This window comes from Lagenorhynchus albirostris, chromosome 11 (genome assembly GCF_949774975.1).
Source record: "Lagenorhynchus albirostris chromosome 11, mLagAlb1.1, whole genome shotgun sequence".
NCBI classification, from domain to species: domain Eukaryota; kingdom Metazoa; phylum Chordata; class Mammalia; order Artiodactyla; family Delphinidae; genus Lagenorhynchus; species Lagenorhynchus albirostris.
In genome coordinates this window covers 68740915-68761813 of record NC_083105.1, presented here as the reverse complement: position 1 = coordinate 68761813, position 20899 = coordinate 68740915, and the positions used below count along the sequence as shown (strand labels likewise).

Here is a 20899-nt window from a genome sequence, read left to right as displayed (position 1 = left end):
AGAAACAGCGGATTAAAGCTCCACAATCAACTTGATGTACCCTGCATCTGTGGAATACATGAATAGACAATGATTCATCCCAAATTGAGGAGCCGTGTGATGAAAGGCTCTTGGTGCTCCAGCCAGAAGTCAGGGCTCTGCCTCTGAGGTGAGAGAGCTAACTTCAGGACACTGGTCAACAAGAGACCTCCCAGCTCCACATAATATCAAACGGCGAAAATCTCCCAGAGATCTCCATCTTAACACCAGCACCCAGCTTCACTCAACAACCAGCAAGCTACAGTGCTGGACAACCTATGCCAAACAACTAGCAAAACAGGAACACAACCCCACCCATTAGCAGAGAGGCTGCCTAAAATCATGATAAGGCCACAGACACCCCAAAACACACCACCAGACGTGAACCTGCCCACTAGAGAGCCAAGATCCAGCCTCCTCCACCACAACACAGGCACTAGTCCCCTCCACCAGGAAGCCTACACAACCCACTGAACCAACCTTAGCCACTGGAAACAGACATCAAAAATAGCGGGAACTACGAACCTGCAGCCTGCAAAAAGGAGACCCCAAACACAGTAAGATAAGCAAAATGAGAAGACAGAAAAACACACAGCAGATGAAGGAGCAAGATAAAAATGCACCAGACCTAACAAATGAAGAGGAAATAGGCAATCTACCTGAAAAAGAATTCAGAATAATGATAGTAAGGATGATCCAAAATCTTGGAAATAGAATGGACAAAATGCAAGAAACAGTTAACAAGGACCTAGAAGAAATAAACATGAAACAAGCAACGATGAACAACACAATAAAAGAAATTAAAAGTACTCTAAAAGGGATCAATAGCAGAATAACTGAGGCAGAAGAATGGATAAGTGACCTGGAAGATAAAATAGTGGAAATAACTACTGCAGAGCAGAAAAAAGAAAAAAGAATGAAAAGAACTGAGGACAGTCTCAGAGACCTCTGGGACAATATTAAATGCACCAACATTTGAATTATAGGGGTTCCAGAAGAAGAAGAGAAAAAGAAAGGGACTGAGAAAATATTTGAAGAGACTATAGTTGAAAACTTCCCTAATGTGGGAAAGGAAATAGTTAATCAAGTCCAGGAAGCACAGAGAGGCCCATACAGGATAAATCCAAGGAGAAATACGCCAAGACACATATTAATCAAACTGTCAAAAATTAAATACAAAGAAAGCATATTAAAAGCAGCAAGGGAAAAACAACAAAAAACACACAAGGGAATCCTCATAAGGTTAACAGCTGATCTCTCAGCAGAAACCCTACAAGCCAGAAGGGAGTGGCAGGACATACTGAAAGTGATGAAGGAGAAAAACCTGCAACCAAGTCTACTCTACTCAGCAAGGATCTCATTCAGATTTGATGGAGAAATTAAAACCTTTACAGACAAGCAAAAGCTGAGAGAGTTCAGCACCACCAAACCAGCTTTACAACAAATGCTAAAGGAACTTCTCTAGGCAAGAAACACAAGAGAAGGAAAAGACCTATAATAACGAACCCAAAACAATTTAGAAAATGGGAATAGGAACATACATATCGATAATTACCTTAAATGTAAATGGACTAAATGCTCCCACCAAAAGACACAGATTAGCTGAATGGATACAAAAACAAGACCCTTATATATGCTGTCTACAAGAGGCCCACTTCAGACCTAGAGACACATACAGACTGAAAGTAAGGGGATGGAAAAAGGTATTTCATGCAAATGGAAACCAAAAGAAAGCTGGAGTAGCAATTCTCATATCAGACAAAATAGACTTTAAAATAAGGACTATTAAAAGAGACAAAGAAGGACACTACATAATGATCAAGGGATCGATCCAAGAAGAAGATATAACAATTGTAAATATTTATGCACCCAACATAGGAGCACCTCAATACATAAGGCAAATACTAACAGCCATAAAAGGGGAAATCGACAGTAACACATTCATAGTAGGGGACTTAAACACCCCACTTTCACCAATGGACAGATCATCCAAAATAAAAATAAATAAGGAAACACAAGCTTTAAATGATACATTAAACAAGATGGACTTAATTGATATTTATAGGACACTCCATCCAAAAACAACAGAATACACATTTTTCTCAAGTGCTCATGGAACATTCTCCAGGATAGATCATATCTTGGGGCACAAATCAAGCCTTGGTAATTTAAGAAAATTGAAATTGTATCAAGTATCTTTTCCGACCACAACACCATGAGACTAGATATCAATTACAGGAAAGGATTTGTAAAAAATACAAACACATGGAGGCTAAACAATACACTACTTAATAATGAAGTGATCACTGAAGAAATCAAAGAGGAAATCAAAAAATACCTAGAAACAAATGACAATGGAGACACAATGACCCAAAACCTATGGGATGCAGCAAAAGCAGTTCTAAGAGGTAAGTTTATAGCAATACAAGCCCACCTTAAGAAGCAGGAAACATCTCGAATAAACAACCTAACCTTGCACCTCAAGCAATTAGAGAAAGAAGAACAAAAAAACCCCAAAGCTAGCAGGAGGAAAGAAATCATAAAAATCAGATCAGAAATAAATGAAAAAGAAATGAAGGAAACAATAGCAAAGATCAGTAAAACTAAAAGCTGGTTCTTTGAGAAGATAAACAAAATAGATAAACCACCAGCCAGACTCATCAAGAAAAAAAGGGAGAAGACTCAAATCAATAGAATTAGAAATGAAAAAGGAGAAGTAACAACTGACACTGCAGAAATGAAAAAGATCATGAGCGATTACTACAAGCAACTCTATGCCAATAAAATGGACAATCTGGAAGAAATGGACAAATTCTTAGAAATGCACAACGTGCCAAGACTGAATCAGGAAGAAATAGAAAATATGAACAGACCAAACACAAGCACTGAAATTGAAACTGTGATTAAAAATCTTCCAACAAAAAAAAGCCCAGGACCAGATGGCTTCACAGGCGAATACTATCAAACATTTAGAGAAGAGCTAACACCTATCCTTCTCAAACTCTTCCAAAATATAGCAGAGGGAGGAACACTCCCAAATTCCTTCTATAAGGCCACCATCACCTTGATACCAAAACCAGACAAGGATGTCACAAAGAAAGAAAACTACAGGCCAATATCACTGATGAACATAGATGCAAAAATCCTCAACAAAGTACTAGCAAACAGAATCCAACAGCACATTAAAAGGATCATACACCATGACCAAGTGGGGTTTATTCCAGGAATGCAAGGATTCTTCAATATACGCAAATCTATCAATGTGATACACCATATTAACAAATTGAAGGAGAAAAACCATGTGATCATCTCAATAGATGCAGAGAAAGCTTTTGACAAAATTCAACACCCATTTATCATAAAAACCCTGCAGAAAGTAGGCATAGAGAGAACTTCCCTCAACATAATAAAGGCCATATATGACAAGCCCACAGCCAGCATCATCCTCAATGGTGAAAAACTGAAAGCATTTCCACTAAGATCAGGAACAAGACAAGGTTGCCCACTCTCACCACTCTTATTCAACATAGTTTTGGAAGTTTTAGCCACAGCAATCAGAGAAGAAAAGGAAATAAAAGGAATACAAATCGGAAAAGAAGAAGTAAAGCTGTCACTGTTTGCAGATGACATGATACTATACATAGAGAATCCTAAAGATGCTACCAGAAAACTACTAGAGCTAATCAATGAATTTGGTAAAGTAGCAGGATACAAAATTAATGCACAGAAATCTCTGGCATTCCTATATACTAATGATGAAAAATCTGAAAGTGAAATCAAGAAAACACTCCCATTTACCATTGCAACAAAAAGAATAAAATATCTAGGAATAAACCTACCTAAGGAGACAAAAGACCTGTATGCAGAAAACTATAAGACACTGATGAAAGAAATTAAAGATGATACAAATAGATGGAGAGATATACCATGTTCTTGGATTGGAAGAATAAACATTGTGAAAATGACCCTATTACCCAAAGCAATCTATAGAGTCAATGCAATCCCTATCAAACTACCACTGGCATTTTTCACAGAACTAGAACAAAAAAATTCGCAATTTGTATGGCAACACAAAAGACCCCGAACAGTCAAAGCAATCTTGAGAACGAAAAAAGGAGCTGGAGGAATCAGGCTCCCTGACTTCAGACTATACTACAAAGCTACAGTAATCAAGACAGTATGGTACTGGCACAAAAACAGAAAGATAGATCAATGGAACAGGATAGAAAGCCCAGAGATAAACCCACGCACATATGGACACCTTATCTTTGATAAAAGTGGCAGGAATGTACAGTGGAGAAAGGACAGCCTCTTCAATAAGTGGTGCTGGGAAAACTGGACAGGTACATGTAAAAGTATGAGATTAGAACACTCCCTAACACCATACACAAAAATAAGCTCAAAATGGATTAAAGACCTAAATGTAAGGCCAGAAACTCTCAAACTGTTAAGAGGAAAACATAAGCAGAACACTCTATGACATAAATCACAGCAAGATCCTTTCTGACCCACCTCCTAGAGTAATGGAAATAAAAACAAAAATAAACAAATGGAACCTAATGAAACTTCAAAGCTTTTGCAAGCAAAGGAAACCATAAACAAGACCAAAAGACAACCCTCAGAATGGGAGAAAATATTTGCAAATGAAGCAACTGACAAAGGATTAATCTCCAAAATTTACAAGCAGCTCATGCAGCTCAATAAAAAAAAAACAAACAACCCAATCCAAAAATGGGCAGAAGACCTAAATAGACATTTCTCCAAAGAAGATATACAGACTGCCAACAAACACATGAAAGAATGCTCAACATCATTAATCATTAGAGAAATGCAAATCAAAATTACAATGAGATATCATCTCACACCAGTCAGAATGGCCATCATCAAAAAATCTAGAAACAATAAATGCTGGAGAGGGTGTGGAGAAAAGGGGACACTCTTGCACTGCTGGTGGGAATGTGAATTGGTTCAGCCACTATGGAGAACAGTATGGAGGTTCCTTGAAAAACTACAAATAGAACTACCATATGATCCAGCAATCCTACTACTGGGCATATACCCTGAGAAAACCAAAATTCAAAAAGAGTCATGTACCAAAATGTTCATGTAGCTCTATTTACAATAGCCCAGAGATGGCAACAACCTAAGTGCCCATCATCGGATGAATGGATAAAGAAGATGTGGCACATATATACAATGGAATATTACTCAGCCATAAAAAGAAACGAAATTGAGCTATTTGTAATGAGGTGGATAGACCTAGAGTTTGTCATACAGAGTGAAGTAAGTCAGAAAGAAAAAGACAAATACCATATGCTAACACATATATATGGAATTTAAGAAAAAAAAATGTCATGAAGAACCTAGGGGTAAGACAGGAATAAAGACACAGACCTACTGGAGAACGGACTTGAGGATATGGGGAGGGGGAAGGGTGAGCTGTGACAGGGCGAGAGAGAGTCATGGACATATACACACTAACAAACGTAAGGTAGATAGCTAGTGGGAAGCAGCCGCATGGCACAGGGATATCGGCTCGGTGCTTTGTGACTGCCTGGAGGGGTGGGATAGGGAGGGTGGGAGGGAGGGAGACGCAAGAGGGAAGAGATATGGGAACATATGTATATGTATAACTGATTCACTTTGTTATAAAGCAGAAACTAACACACCATTGTAAAGCAATTATACCCCAATAAAGATGTTTAAAAAAAAAAGAATAATTTGTTATTAAGCTATGAACTTAGCAAACGTGTTAACACTGTACAATATTAATTCAGAGCATAGTGCAAAAAAATTGTGTAATAGAATAAAACACATTTAGTAGAGTAAAACTTTCAAGGTTATTGAAAGCATACAGAATGAATTAAGATTTTCTCTGTAAATGCAAAAATACATATATAATCATAAAACATCTTACATACCTCATTCCATTTTTTGGCTTTCCATGAAGGGCATCTGACAGATCTACAAGCTTTATGAGTTCGAGGTTTCTGTAGATGACTGCAATATTTTTCTTCTAATTTCCCATGGAATTGGTCAACGCAAATCACCTCACGGTACTTTAAACCTTTACCACAAGGAGCTGAGCACTGGAAAATAAATATGAATGCGCTTGATTCATTTTATCTTTACTAATTAAAGTTTATCTGCAAGAAGTGTAAAATGAAGCAATCAAAACATCATCATTTTGATATTTCATCAAGATATACTTTGATATTTCTAATGAGAGAATTTAAAATTTGCCAATCTGCCCTCGACCATCACTGATATTGATATGATAAGGTATCCATTTATTCTTCAAAAAAGTATTGATTGTCTACCATATACCAAGCACTCTTCTGGCACATAAAGGCTTTAGATCTTTTGAGGTTAAAGACTATCTGCAGCTAACTCCTGTTATCACACATATTTCAATAAAACTTGCTTTCGATTTTGTATGGTCGCCACCTAATCAATTTTTAACCCCATATGTCTTGCCGTAGTGCAAACTGTGCTTTGGATGTCAAAAACAAAGCAAAACAAAAATCTCTCAATGTAGGAAACTATGAGAAAGTATAAAATTAATTTTTTAAAGCGTAATTCAGTTCAGGTTTGTTTTTCACTTCCATCTGGCAACTGTATGTCCCCATCATCAACCCTCCAAAATATTTAGTGAAAAACAAACTACCTAAAATCTCTGTAAGGATATATGTAAAACAGTGATCAGACTTCCTTTTTCAGCCAGTTGCCATTTTATAAGCAATTCCAGTGCAGAGGAGAGGAAGGGCTTGGGCTCTGGCATTGAATACCAGCTCTGCCACTTACTATTTGGGTGACTTTAAGTATATTTCATCCCCTGGCCAAACCTCAGTTTCTTCATTATAAAGCGATGATAATGACACCAGTATTAGTGGTTTATTATGAAGATTAACATGAGATAAAGAAAATGAGATATCTAATCCAGTCCTTTTACATAGGGTACATCTTCGGTGAATATTAGCTTCCTCTTCTACCATTTTCCTTCATATACTCTGAGGATGTTGACAATTTTCAGCATGATATATGTACCAGGGAAAAGTTAAGCAAAGAAGATACGGATTCCAGATAACTCCTCGCATTCCTCTGAGACAGCTGGTTACATATGGTTTCATTTAGAAACATATACTGAGTTCTGAGAACATTAGATAATATATTATGCATTTTATGTATATTATGAGTTCAAAGAGTGACTAATATAGAGTATTAGATGTTTAAAATATTTTAAATTAAAAAAATGAATAGTTTGGGGATAATTTACCTTTATATGTTATCTGCAATACTATATCCCATTTGTGTGGGGAATTAATTTAACTTGGTGCCTTGATTATTAAGACATTACCATATCTGAGATGTTCTCTTCCTGTTAACACCTACAGCTTTACATGCCACTTAGAACACACTTTAATTCAGTGTGAATTGTTAACGGGTCTTGATAAACTGTATTACATGTACATTCTTTCCTGCTATTTTTTTTATTTTTTATTTTTGTACTGAAGTGTAGTTGATTTACAATACTGTGTTAGCTTCAGGTTTATAGCACAGCAATTCAGATATATATACATATATATATATAGAGAGAGAGAGAGAGACAGAGAGAGAGAGAGAGAGACACATATATGTATGTATATATATTTTCTTTTTCATATTCTTTTCCCTTATAGGATATTACAAAATATTGAGTATAGTTCCCTGTGCTATACAGTAGGTCCTGTTGGTTATCTATGTTATATATAGTAGTATGTAAACATTAATCGCAGCTTCCTAATTTATCCGTCCCCCCACTTCCCCCTTTGGTAACCATAAATTTGTTTTCTATGTCTGAGTCTATTTCTTTTTGGAAATAAGTTCATTTGTATCTTTTTTTTTCAGATTCCACAGATAAGCAATATCATATGATATTTGTCTGGCTTACTTCACTTAATATGATAATCTCTAGGTCCATCCATGTTGCTGCAAATGGCATTGTTTCATTCTGAATGTGCCCGATCTCATCTTTCCTACTACTGACCTTCCCTTTCAGATCTACCTTTATGTTCTACTCCTCTTGGTCTCTTATCTTGGGCACTTCCCTGCCTGTTTCTTGACTACATTGTTTATTTTTCAAAGAGTATAACATAGTTTATACTAAAAAATCACATACTATTGAGTACCAGGCGTATATTATCTGGGAGTATACATGCATGTTCACACATACAAGAATGTTTTTCTCCTTGGTTGTGTATTTTTTCTAACTTTTAAACTGTGACTTTTTGAACAAAGGAGGATTTATTACTCTCCCTGATAGTCCTTTGTAAAAAGTAATCATTATTGTGAATACTCATGACATGAGCCCAGTAGTACTTATGGAAGATGGAAAAATGTTTACTATTTTATTTACTCTATGAATATTATTGAGTTTCTGCCATATACCAAGAGTAGCATATAAATATAGATTCACTAACCATCTTTTGCCTTGACTTATCCTCAAAGTGCTTATAATCTAAATGACATCATCTATTAAATGAATAATGCGAGTACATCTTAAATAATATTAAATTCAATAAAGATCAGAATAAAAATACAAGACAGTAAAAACCATTAAGATAATACAATAAAAATATTACTGAATTAAGAAAATAGTGAAAAATAGTCATTTCTTTATGGGATATTTGGTAAGCACTCAGGGAGAGGTGATATTTAAACTCAGTCTTGAAGATGTAGTTTTGTTGATGGACAAAGACAGATGGTCTTGTATATTTGTTTGATGTGCCTTATCTAATGCCCATGTGTCTCTGTTTTGCAAAATTCTCATAGTTCTTTTATCAGTGCCAAGAATCCAAGAATCATGCAGTAAACATGCAGTAAATTGTTGATATTTCTGATAAGAATGACCAATTCATTTATGAAACTAACACAAGAAGAGACATTAAAGATTCTACTTTAGAATTGAACAATGCATTTCCTCTATAAGCAGCATTTGTGAGTGGAATGTAAACTGGGACATTACAGTTCACTACCAAAGTGAGGACTGTTTCTCACAAAACTGAATAGCCTCTCCTCATCTAACTGGAAGTCACCTTTTATTCTTTCTCTTCTTTGTTATTCTAATCTGTAACCAAGACTAGTGTTAAACATAATTTTAAACATATTGCTTCTTTACTTTTTTCAAGAACTGACAATGAATCTCTGTTGTCCTTAATACAATACGAAAACAAACCTCTTCCCTGTTTTCTTATTTCACCAAATTTCAGTCAACATCCCTTTCTAGCACAATATTCTGTTTCTTTTCAACACGCAACCTTTGCTCTACTAACGTATAACATAATTACTTTCTCTTTAGGGTGACATTTTCACTCACCACAGTACCTGATTCATATTATTTCCTTTTACTTCGACTAATCACTTGCCCTGGTGCTTTCTAAATAGTACTTATCCTTAAAGCTCTAAGTCCATCTCATGTCTAAGGTGAATACATATCAATCTTTCACTTCTCTGAACTCTTCTCTCTCTGTTTTTGGCACTTCATCATTTTCTATTTTTGTCACATACTTTATCCAAACTTCTAGAGGTCAAGGACCTTTTAGATCACCCACGTCACCCACAAAGTGGAAGGTACGATAAATATCAGCTGATTAATTGATGTTGATTCTTGGTGCAAGCAGTTATTTGTTTTTATTAAACTCTAAAATAATTTATTAAAACAGTTTACTTTTCCATGAAATATATTTATTGGATATTAAACTCAAAGTCTTCTAGGAAAGATAGACAAAATGTATAAAATCAAAGAATTGCAAAGTAAATTATGCTTTCGTTACACTTTTAAAGTAGCACTCTCTTTCCCCAAGATCTGAAAAGGAATAAGTACATTATTTTATCATGTCTGATGAATTCCATGTGGGCATTTAAGTAAAAGAGAACACATTATGCAAAGAATTATGTTTTGGTTGGAACGAAGCAGTCATAGAGTAAATAACTAGTGAAATGTTACCTTCCTTCTCTCAAACCACAATACATTCTGAGTTGTAAAGTTTCCACAAAATAGCTTATTTGGTAGAAAAACACAAACATGGTCATTCTTTGCTCTGGGACCCCAGTAATTCTTTTCATTTTTGTTTTTCTCTTTTTTATATCCCTAATACCATCCTATTCCCTTGAGGTTTTATTAACTGTATAATTTTTTTGAACTTTATTTTTTACATAGCAGGTTCTTATTCAACTGTTTTACACATACCAGTGTATGCATGTCAATCCCAATCTCCCAATTCATCCCACCACCACCACCACCACCCCATCCCTCTTTCCCCCCTTGGTGTCCATACGTTTATTCTCTATATCTGTGTCTCTATTTCTGCCTTGCAAACTGGTTCATCTGTACCATTTTTTGATTAACTGTAAAATTTATTTCCAGCATTTTCGTCAAAGTTTTTTTTTCTTTAAAATCATCTCTGTCATCCTTAGTTGACAGTCTTACTAACTAACTCTTTCTGAGATTTTTCCATGAATACTAGGGAGCAATAGCTATAGGAAGTGGTGACATTAAATATAAGTAATCTGAATTGACTATTCTTATAAATTAGGTGAAGACACGTGCCTATTTAAGGAAAACAGGGCGTTCAAAGCAAATGTAGAATTTGCAGGCCCTAAAAATAGAATAGAATATCCAGAACTGTGCAGGTTGACTGGTACATTCAATCTCAAGATGGACAGTTGGAATTAATGAGTCCATTTTCACATGATTAACTTTGGAACAAGTCTATTCTCGTTTTTCAAATGAAGTTGTACATAATTACAGAATGATTACTTCTGATATTGGAAGTGTGGATTATTGCTTTGTTTGCATATAAGGATACTATAGAAGAATGAATGAATTGACAATTTGTGAGAAACTTGTTGTTAATTTAATTCTAGAAACTTAAATTGTAAGACAAAGTAAAACAAGGAAATGAAGTTTACCTAGCTCCAGTTCTAGAAAATGGAAAACTGTGGAGTTTGTGCATGTGTGTTAGACTTTCATAAACTGTAATGGTGATTGGGTCTCTATCCTCTCTGAAAGTAGTGGGAAACATACTGATATTGGGAGAATTAGTATGTACCCTAATTAACAATAAAATAGACCTGAAAAGTAACTGTTACACTATACCCTTGTCATGTATAAACTGCCTTTTACTGACAACAAACTGGGTAACTGTATGTAAGTTCTTTAATCTCACTCAACCTCTATTTTTCATATGTAATATTAGTAAAAGAATAACTATTTCATATAAATGTCTGGGTAAAGGTAAGGAGAAAGGAATTTTTTAAATGAGAGAAGGGGCCAAACTTAAAAAACTCTAAAGAATTTATAATGCTATAGCAAAATGTAAAAAATATTAAAATTAATAAAGAATAAAAAGAATCCTGCAAACCTTAATGTTAATTATATGAAGGACAACCATGAAAATGTCTCCCATAATGTAAAAGCGAATGGGAAGATGACATAGAGAGAGAATATTGTTTCCTGGAAAACACTCTGCTCATTCCCAGCTCACGACATTTGCACATATCATGTCCTCCAGTCCCAGCACTCGTCTTCCATTTCAATCCCTACATATTTTTCAGTGTTGAGTTTTAAATCTCATTCCCTCTGCAAAGCCTCCTTTGGCTGCTGGAGGATATCAGTCCAGGCTAGATTAGGTGTGGCTCTTACAGAGCTTTTATACCTCAATACCTGGTTGCCTCTTCCCCTGTTTCTTTTCCCTGCTAGACTATAAATTCTACTGGGAACAGACTTATTACAGGAAATCATGAAAAGTAGAAAGAACCCCAGAATCACTTGTTCCTAATTTAACGTGTTATGAACCATTCTTCTTCTCAAAAGAAGAAATAATTGTACCATTGCACCATGAACCATAGTTCTCCTAAAATAATAACTATTTCACTGGTGCTACCTTAGCTGATTTTAGATGGTATATTTTAAATTTAAGGCTTAAATTACATAGTAATGGTCAGCCTCAATTTTAGCTATAAAGATCCCTTAGCTAGCTCTTTGAAAACCAGAGTAAAAAAGAAAAGAACCTAAAGTTTGGTCTACTGAAAAACAAGTGAAGTCAAAGTTAAGAGTAAGAATTAATTATTCATGGGATCTATTTTAATTAAGTTTGACTAGAAAAGTAGCTAGGCAAAAAAAAAGTAGCTAGACTAGAAATTTGGCTAGAAATGTCTATTTCACTTGCCACTGCATAGTGTCATCTATGGATGAAGGAGTATATTTTTGTTTCTATGTTCCTCACGTAAACTTTAGCTAAATAACTCTAAGAATAAGTACTAAAACTAATATTTGACATTTTATATTAGAAAATTATTAGAAACACTTAATATTAGAAAAGAGCTATAACATCAACTATAAGTTCTACATTAAATATTTTTAATGATTATGAAAATAAGCAACCAATCAGTGAAAGCACAGGTTTTACAGAAAAACTTAGCAATTCACATAGATTCTCGGTTTTTTATTTAAAATTTCCTAATTAATTCAATATATAGCCTAAATAATTTCCAGTTCTCTAAATGGACTTCAATCAGTAAATTTGGCAATGATCCCATTGTTTAAAGTCAGCAGGGTCAGTTAGTCGTTCAAGGTCAATTAGTCAGAACTAAAAGTATCTTGTAACAATAAAACTACAGCTTCCTTAACATTCCTCTTCATTTGCTGATAAGGAAAATATTTAACATTAAACAAGTATTATCAAAATTTGATAATACCATTGTAAACATTTTATTCTATATTATGGTTTATCACAAACCATTTCAGGGATAGTTAAAAATAATGACATTTAGTTTTTCAGCTATCAGAAATAGCATAATTTGACTTAATTTTAGTTTTCTAATGTTGTTATTATGCAAAAAATGACTAACAAGGAAATACAAAACTGAATAAAAATAAGTGAGTTACTATTAATCAATTTCACTTTGCTTTTCAGAATCTTTGGAATCTTCTGGTTGTTTTTTGAAACATAATCATTAAGTCATCAAACAACCTAATGAAGAAATGAATTTTTACTTTATTTCTAGATGTCACATTATCTCTGTTTCCTGACAGCAAGGTCCACAGTCATCTGTTGAAAATGTGAAAGCTCACAACTGGATGGCTGGGAGTCATGTCCATCCTATTGCTTACTGTATGACAGGTATTAGCTAAGACAACCAAGGAAAACCTGCTACCAAGTGACAAAGGGGTTCACACAGTCTTTTTGTTTTAGGAGAGCTAAACTCACAGAAATGCAATCATTTCACGTTACAAATCTAAGTCCAAATATACCTTCTCACTACAAACCAGAAATGCTTTCCATCAAGACAGGTGCAACTGAATAAGAAGCATCAATTTACAATGAAAAAAATGGAGAGGTTTTGATTTAAACACAAACGTATCATAGTAGCTAAAACATAACCATGTACTTGGAAATAATTTGAGAGGATTAGTTGTCGTTTTCTTTGTCTTTATGAATATTCCAAAAGTATCAATGAATTTCTCATTATAGGAACATGTATTATTTATCTTTGTTTTGAACTTTTCAAAACTAAACAGTTGTATGCTTCTATAGTAAAGTTAAATTTTAAATTTTTCATGGAAAATTTTTGATCATAGCTATTTTGCCAGAGAATTTTTTTAAACTATGTTTTGGTGATTATGTTAAATGTCTTTACGACACTCTTATGAAACAAAAAAATTGTCTATGAAATGACATATTACAAAGGGAAATAATAGAGTTTCAGGCCAAAACAGTCCAGAAGTTAGATATTCTATGGAATAAAACACTATTATGTGTATGCATTCATGGATATGTATGTTTCTTTTTTCTTTCTGATTTTTAAGAAGCCTATTATAACATTCTCTAAATAAAATAAAGAGGCTAATCAAACAAACAGACTACATCTAAACCCCAGGAACAGCATGGTTTTTTTAAATTTCAGGAAGACAACGATAACTATCTATCTAAGAGAAAAGCCCCACTATAGAAAAATCTTAGCTATGAGTTTTATACAACTATTAATACTTTGTAATTAAGGGCATTCCTTACAATGGTGGAATACTATTTTAAATTGAGCTTCAAAACTATTAGAGAAGTAAAACATTAAAGTAGTTAGAGCAAAACAGCCAGAGTATAGTAGAGTAGGGTATCTCTCTGTTTAAAGAGAAGCAAAAAAATGACAAAAATATGCATATTAAGAGTAGAGTGTCAACTCTGTAAATATAGTACTGCTACTGTTCCTTTAATTCAATGCATATGTGCAGTAAGGAGTAAGATACTAAATCTTATCAACAGGGACCCCATTCATAGTATTTCCTGAAAGATTATCCTTAGAGTTTTAAAGTTTAATGGAGTTTGAATATTTCCTTTTTAACCTGTTACAGACACCCTTTGACTACGCAGCTTTAATAATCCAAGACAGCATTTGGTTTTTAGAATACGTACTACTGAAATATTTCATTCAGTTGCATTGTATCTGATTATATTTAAAATCTTCAAATTTAGCCATTTAAAATTTTTCAAGTCAGATTCATTTGCAAAGATGTTTGAGTCTCAACTTAAAGGACAAAGAAATATATGCTTAATAACAAACATATCCAGTAAACTTTCACATTTATATTATTGTAAAAATTATAATATTTTGATTTCTATTTCATGTTCTAAAATTTTGGGGGGCAGGTATATATGTATCTATTTACATACACACACAAAATGGACTTACAGTTAGTTCTAAGCTAGTCAATGCAACACAATTATCTCATGTATAATTTATCTGGCTAATTCAATTGCAAGTAATATTTAAAGATAATTTACTATAATATAATTATGGCTATGGAAAAATTTTGTGATTATTTTCACTTTCAAATATAAAACCTGAAGCAAAATTGCAATAACTCATGCAAGTACTTTATACAGAAAATTTCACTTATCATATACCGTTTTCCACACATAAATATTAGGAAATTGGGATAAAAATCACCCCAGTATATGATAACTAAAATACTCAATTATTGGATTCATTTTCTTCAATAATAAGATTTGATAAACAATCCCTATAAACCTGCAAACATGAGTTACTGAACTCAGGTTTATTTTGCTGGAAGCAACAGTAAATGTAAGTCTAATTCAAATGTAAGCACTATTTGTAGCAAATAAAATTGCTCAGGAAAAACTGGCATTAGTTTAAAGCTTGTAGATTATTCTTTTAACTTTCTGTCTAATAGTATAGTGTGTGTGCATTACAAAGGAGTAATGAACATTTCAGACTCCTCTGTAAAATCTCATCTAAAGGGTTCCTGTTCAGAGATTTTATTGACTCACTAACATAAATCTTAACAATTACGTGGTATCAGGAAAAAAACTGTTACTCTCAATATGAGAATAATATAACTCTTGTCTAATTTTCACAATTCTTTAGGGGCCATTATTGTGCATTTACTTTTTCTTGATGTCTTTATACAAATCACAACAACTGGGACGTTACTTTTGTTAGATGGTATGGCACGTTCCATGATAAAAACCCACATTTTAACCCCTGGGAGCTGCATTCAGAACCATGAGCATCTGCTTTCCTGGATGGAACAAAGCAGAAAACTATTCAGTGTGGGTAGACCATAAAAAGGTAAAGAGATCAGAAAAATAACTAAAGCATACCTTTAAAAAAATAGATTGACTTTCAAGGCATTACTTACTATGGTAACATTTACAAAATGCTTAAAATCAAGTGCCAACAGAATAGCAGGATTTACCATTTCAAGTTTCTACAAATGTTTTCATGCTAGCTGTGGGAGTTAACAGAAGTAAAGCCAAGAAGTTTGCTTTCAAGTAGGGTTATAAAGATCTGAAAAGGAATATGCACAGAGAACTCTCAGATGAGAAATAAAAAATGAGCTCTATGAAGGCTTTGATAAGGGAAAAGTCAGAGTTGAAATTAAAGGAGCGATACCCACTGCACCTATTTATGTCTATTTATCATATGCAATAAAAGTTGTGAGGCAAAAATGTTTTCGGGATTAATTTTTCAGTGAACTTAAGCTAACTTTAAAATTATATTAATCAGATAAAGATTATTTATGTTAAAATTTAAGGCGGGGTTTTATAGTTTTTACTACTGGGGAGTGGAAGATAGAATAATAAAAAGGGCATGGGATTTGGAATCAGAGACCTACTCTTGAACCTCAATTGTCAGCAGTTGAACAGCCTTGGGCTAGGTCTTAACCTTCCTAGTCCTCAGTTTTCTCATCATAAACTGGCAATAATAACACCTACACCTCAGGGTAGTTGTGAGATTAAAGGTGATAATGGATGAATGAACCTAAAACAGTGCTTGACACAATACTCTAAAGTCATATTAAACCTCTGTTCCCCTGTCTTTTTCTTCCTTTCCCAAATCCTCAGTAAATAAATTTTAAAAAAGGTAGTGAAAATACAATCCATGGTGTGGGTTTCTCTATTAAACACTTGAATGGAATAGGGGCATGGTTCAACACTCATACATTTGTAGCTCATTCAGTAGTGAGAGAAGGAGGGTAACCACCTCAAGGGAATTCAGGTAAGACCCTATCTTGTTCCCTCTGTAAAAAAATTCTGTTTACCAAGATGCTGAAAAACTCATCAGACATACTTCAAGTTATTTCAGGGTAGAGAGAAGGAAGAGAAAGAATAGGAGGTGAATAGACATATGGTCAAAAAAAACCCCAACAAAAACCTAACCAGTTTCCGTTAAAAATGATGGAGTGATCATATGTGTTCATTTCCCCCTCCCTCCTTGATTTTTTTTTCAACCCACAAAGTCAAAGCCAATAAAACAGACTGGAAGATGCAAAGAAGAGAAAAGACCAATGTGAAGCAAGACAACTTTGTACCTACAAGACCTCTGAGCCACTTAGCACCTGGATGCAACAAGAAGGGCTACATCTCCTCAACTCCTCTTTAGGCAGATGAGGGGTTTATTCTTTGGAGAAATTAAATTGCAGGAGTTCCAGAGTTGGGGATGCTGGAGGAAGAATAAGGGAATTCTACACATTGAACTCTTGACCCTTAATCTCTCTGCCCAGAGTACTCTTGCTCACTGGCAGGGGGTTCAAGGGTTCTTCTCTGAGAAACTGTGTCTCCAAGAGAAAAGACCTTAAACTATTGACTTACAGGGAATATCATCAGTCACTAGATGCTATCCAAACGCGGTTTCATATCAATTGTCTAGTGCCTTACTCTTAAATATGAGCTGCAGAAAATTATCAACTTTTGAAAGAAAAGACTTCCATAGGAAAACCAGAACCACTCCCACCCTTACCCAAAGAAAGGGTCCAAAGGATAAGGAGACCATCAAGAGAGAATCTCCCCTCAAAAAAACAGTAATTAATATGAGAGAGAGACTAGATGCTGTATGGGCAAAAGAAGAATAGAATACTATGACCCCAAAGCAATTAGAATGCAAGAAAAGGCTTTGGATAATTCAATATGTAATAACATAAATAATTCAAGAGATGGTTTATACACTGACAAAGTTTCCCATCAAGTAAAATCAAATGACAGAGACAGAAAATAAGAGAATTAGAGGATCAAGAATTCTAATATTCAACTAGAAAGAGTTCAAGAAAGAACAATGAAAATAGTTGCATAGATATTATCCAAGAAATAACAAAGTTGATTTTCTCAGCACAAGTCTCCTTAATGAAAGGGCCTATAGAATGCCTAACAAACTGAATTTTAAACACACACAAACACTAAGTCACTTTATCATGCAATATCAGAACAACAGGGACAAGGATACCAAAAGCTTCAGTGACACAGACATGAAGACAAAGGCACCTACAACAAATGAGGAGTCAGAATCACCAGACATCTCAGAATGCTAAAGGATAAGATAATCCCTTAAAAATTCTGAGGGAAATTATTTTCAAGCCAGAATTCTAAAACCAGCCAAATTATCAATGAAATATGAGGACTGACCAGAGACATTTTCAGATTTGCACAAAAGGAAAAATGTATCTCCCATTTTTCATCTTTCCAGAAGATACAGGGAAAAGTGTTTTCATATGCAAGAGTAAATTAAAAAAAAAATGTGATGCAAGAAAAAGTCATCATAATCGAAACTGAGTGAAAGGCTTCACAGGATTAGAGAATGGTCAGCAAGGTTGTTTGTCCTGGCCAGATCAGAAGAGGATGACTGGGGGTCAGGGGGCTCTGGGAGGAGTCTAGGAAAGAGAAATATCTGAGCATTTAGAAAAAAAACATTCACAGAGATTTTATATACGTGTTCAAGCACTTGAGAGAAAAAATAATAATTGGAACATTCAAAGAAAAACTAAGCAAATTTTTTTTCAGGCTCCGGACGCGCAGGCTCAGCGGCCATGGCTCAGGGGTACAGCCGCTCGGCGGCATGTGGGATCTTCCCAGGCCGGGGCACGAACCCGTGTCCCCTGCATCGGCAGGCGGACTCTCAACCACTGCGCCACCAGGGAAGCCCTAAGCAAATTTTTAAAGGAAGCAGTTACTAACTCTAGGAAAATCAGAGTTGTGCAAGAAAGGAGCAGTGCTTTAGGGACCTCCTTGGTGGCGCAGTGGTTAAGAATCTACCTGCCAATGCAGGGGACACAGGTTCGTAGCCCTGGTCCAGAAAGATCTCACATGCTGCAAAGCAAGTAAGCCCCGTGCGCAACAACTACTGAGCCCGCACGCCTAGAGCCTGTGCTCCGCAGCAAGAGAAGCCACCACAAGGAGAAGCCCGAGCACCACAGTGAAGAGTAGCCCCCGTTCACTGCAACTAGAGAAAGGCTGCGTGCAGCAACGAAGACCCAACGCAGCCAAAAAATAAATAATTAATTTTTCAAAAAGGAGCACAGTGCTTCAAAGTACACTACTTGGCTTCACAGTGACGTAAGGAACACTAACTGTTGACTGAATCAAGATTTATTTTGAAGATAGGATTGTAGAATTAGCAGTCCATTTAGGAATTAAATAGTCAACCTCTATAAAAGGAAGTCAATAGGTAATTTTTTTTTTTTTGATGCATCAAGAAATAGCAGAGTAAGCCTGTTTGGGAATAAGGAAGTACGTATCAGAAGACATAGATAAAAGGATTTAAAGATTAATTCTGGGTTAGGAAAGACTGCAACAGGAGATAGCTTTTTTTCTTTATCAGCATTTTAGCACCACTTATTTTTTTAACTATGTACATGTGTTACATTAGTAAGACTATATTCAAAACTGTAATCGATGATATTTAGTTCATTAATGGAGATCAATGCCAAACTGGGTGAGCTCTCTCTAGAGGTATGTGCTTGAGCTCTGGATCCACCTGGGTATGGAGGAGACTATTAATTACTTTATGAAGACATGAAATGCACGCTTCCCAATTTACTTATGACATAAAGTTGGAAGGATTTATTTAAAAGTCAAATATGAGAATTTAAATAAAAACTACACGAATGCAAACTACTAGAGAAAAAAATAGAGGTTCTATACTTTTACTTAAAAATATCTACTGCTAAGGAAAAATAAAATGATTAATAACAGTATCATATACCATACATATTAGGCTTATACTGATGTAAGATCAGTATAAAAAAAACTAGGTGACCACTAGGAACTGAAATTTGATGCAATATTGATTATATTGGGCTCAGTGTTCATATCAAGGGTGGCAATATTCTTTTTACAGTTAGACCATTTTTGCTAATGAATGAAATTCTAGATGTTAGATTTTGAGAGAGAAGTAAAAAAAGGTGATTGCAATGATTAAAGAGTTGAACAAAATAAATATATTTAACCAGGAAAACAGAAAAATAGCTGCCTTCAAGTATTTGCTCTGTAGAGGAGGAATTTGATGTATTCTTACTTCAGGGTGCAGAATGAGAGTTACAGAGGAATATTCCATATATATCAATTTTACCTCAAAATACAGAAGAACAATCATATAATTTTCCTAAAAAGAAGTGGATTATGTTGTGTTATGTATGGTCTCCAACTTTAGAAAGGTTCATCAACATAGAAACTGTGTATAATTCAGATGAGAAACTTAGTAAATAATGTATGCTTTGTGTAGAAGGATAGGAAAGAGGAAATTGAAAGTCTCTCCCAATTTTAAAGGTATAATACCAAAAAATGTAAGAAAACAGTATTTTTAAAACATTTCAAGAATCACAATAATTTAACTTTTTAGATATATATTTATGGGTTTATTTTTAAAGTTGTATTATTTACTCAAACCAGAAAATCCAAATTCCTGCACACCTGAATTACAGGACATCCATTGGTAGGAGAATATGCCATCCTTTACTTCCTAAGAAATTTCAAATAAATCTTATAGTTTTATATTGCCTCATTTACTATGACATAGGTATCTGAATGAAATCATGAAGTTATTCCCAGACTTATAAATTTTAGTTTCTGATAAAATAGCTTTCAAAAAAGAATCTGCTTTTCATTATCATAGCCACAGCTAAAATCTTTTCAACTAATTTCTCTTTTAAAAACTTCTCTAAAAAAAAAAAAAAAAAAAAAACTTCTCTAGAGTTTTCCTAAGCATTAATATATATATACATGGAAACATTTTCCCAGTCAATAAGGAAGTGAGTTTTATGTACAAGTTTTCTCCATATTTTGACTTAAAAATAACTAAAAAATCCTCATAGTTTGAGAGTGACACAGGCATAAAAACTTGAAGACAATGTTTAATTTCATGAAATACAAAAAACGTCTCCAAAGCTCTCCTCAATATAAACCATAATCTTAAATGGCCTATTTAATTATATCTAAATAAATACCATATCCTTGTTAACAAAATAGAAATTTGGATATTAGGATGATTTTCATGTATAAATTATGCATCAACAAAAATAACTAGACTTTCTACCAAAATATGCCCACACATT

General features: G+C 34.4%; 1 protein-coding gene across 2 annotated transcripts in view; it reads right to left on the bottom strand.

The window, feature by feature from the left end:
• Window positions 1–20899, bottom strand: part of ADAMTS20 (ADAM metallopeptidase with thrombospondin type 1 motif 20) — a 195643-nt gene that overhangs the window by 42762 nt on the left and 131982 nt on the right. For both annotated transcript variants that reach the window (XM_060166513.1, XM_060166514.1), the window contains exon 29: window positions 5940–6107. In XM_060166513.1, the coding sequence (XP_060022496.1) occupies window positions 5940–6107 (168 nt within the window). The remainder of the gene's footprint in view (window positions 1–5939; window positions 6108–20899) is intronic.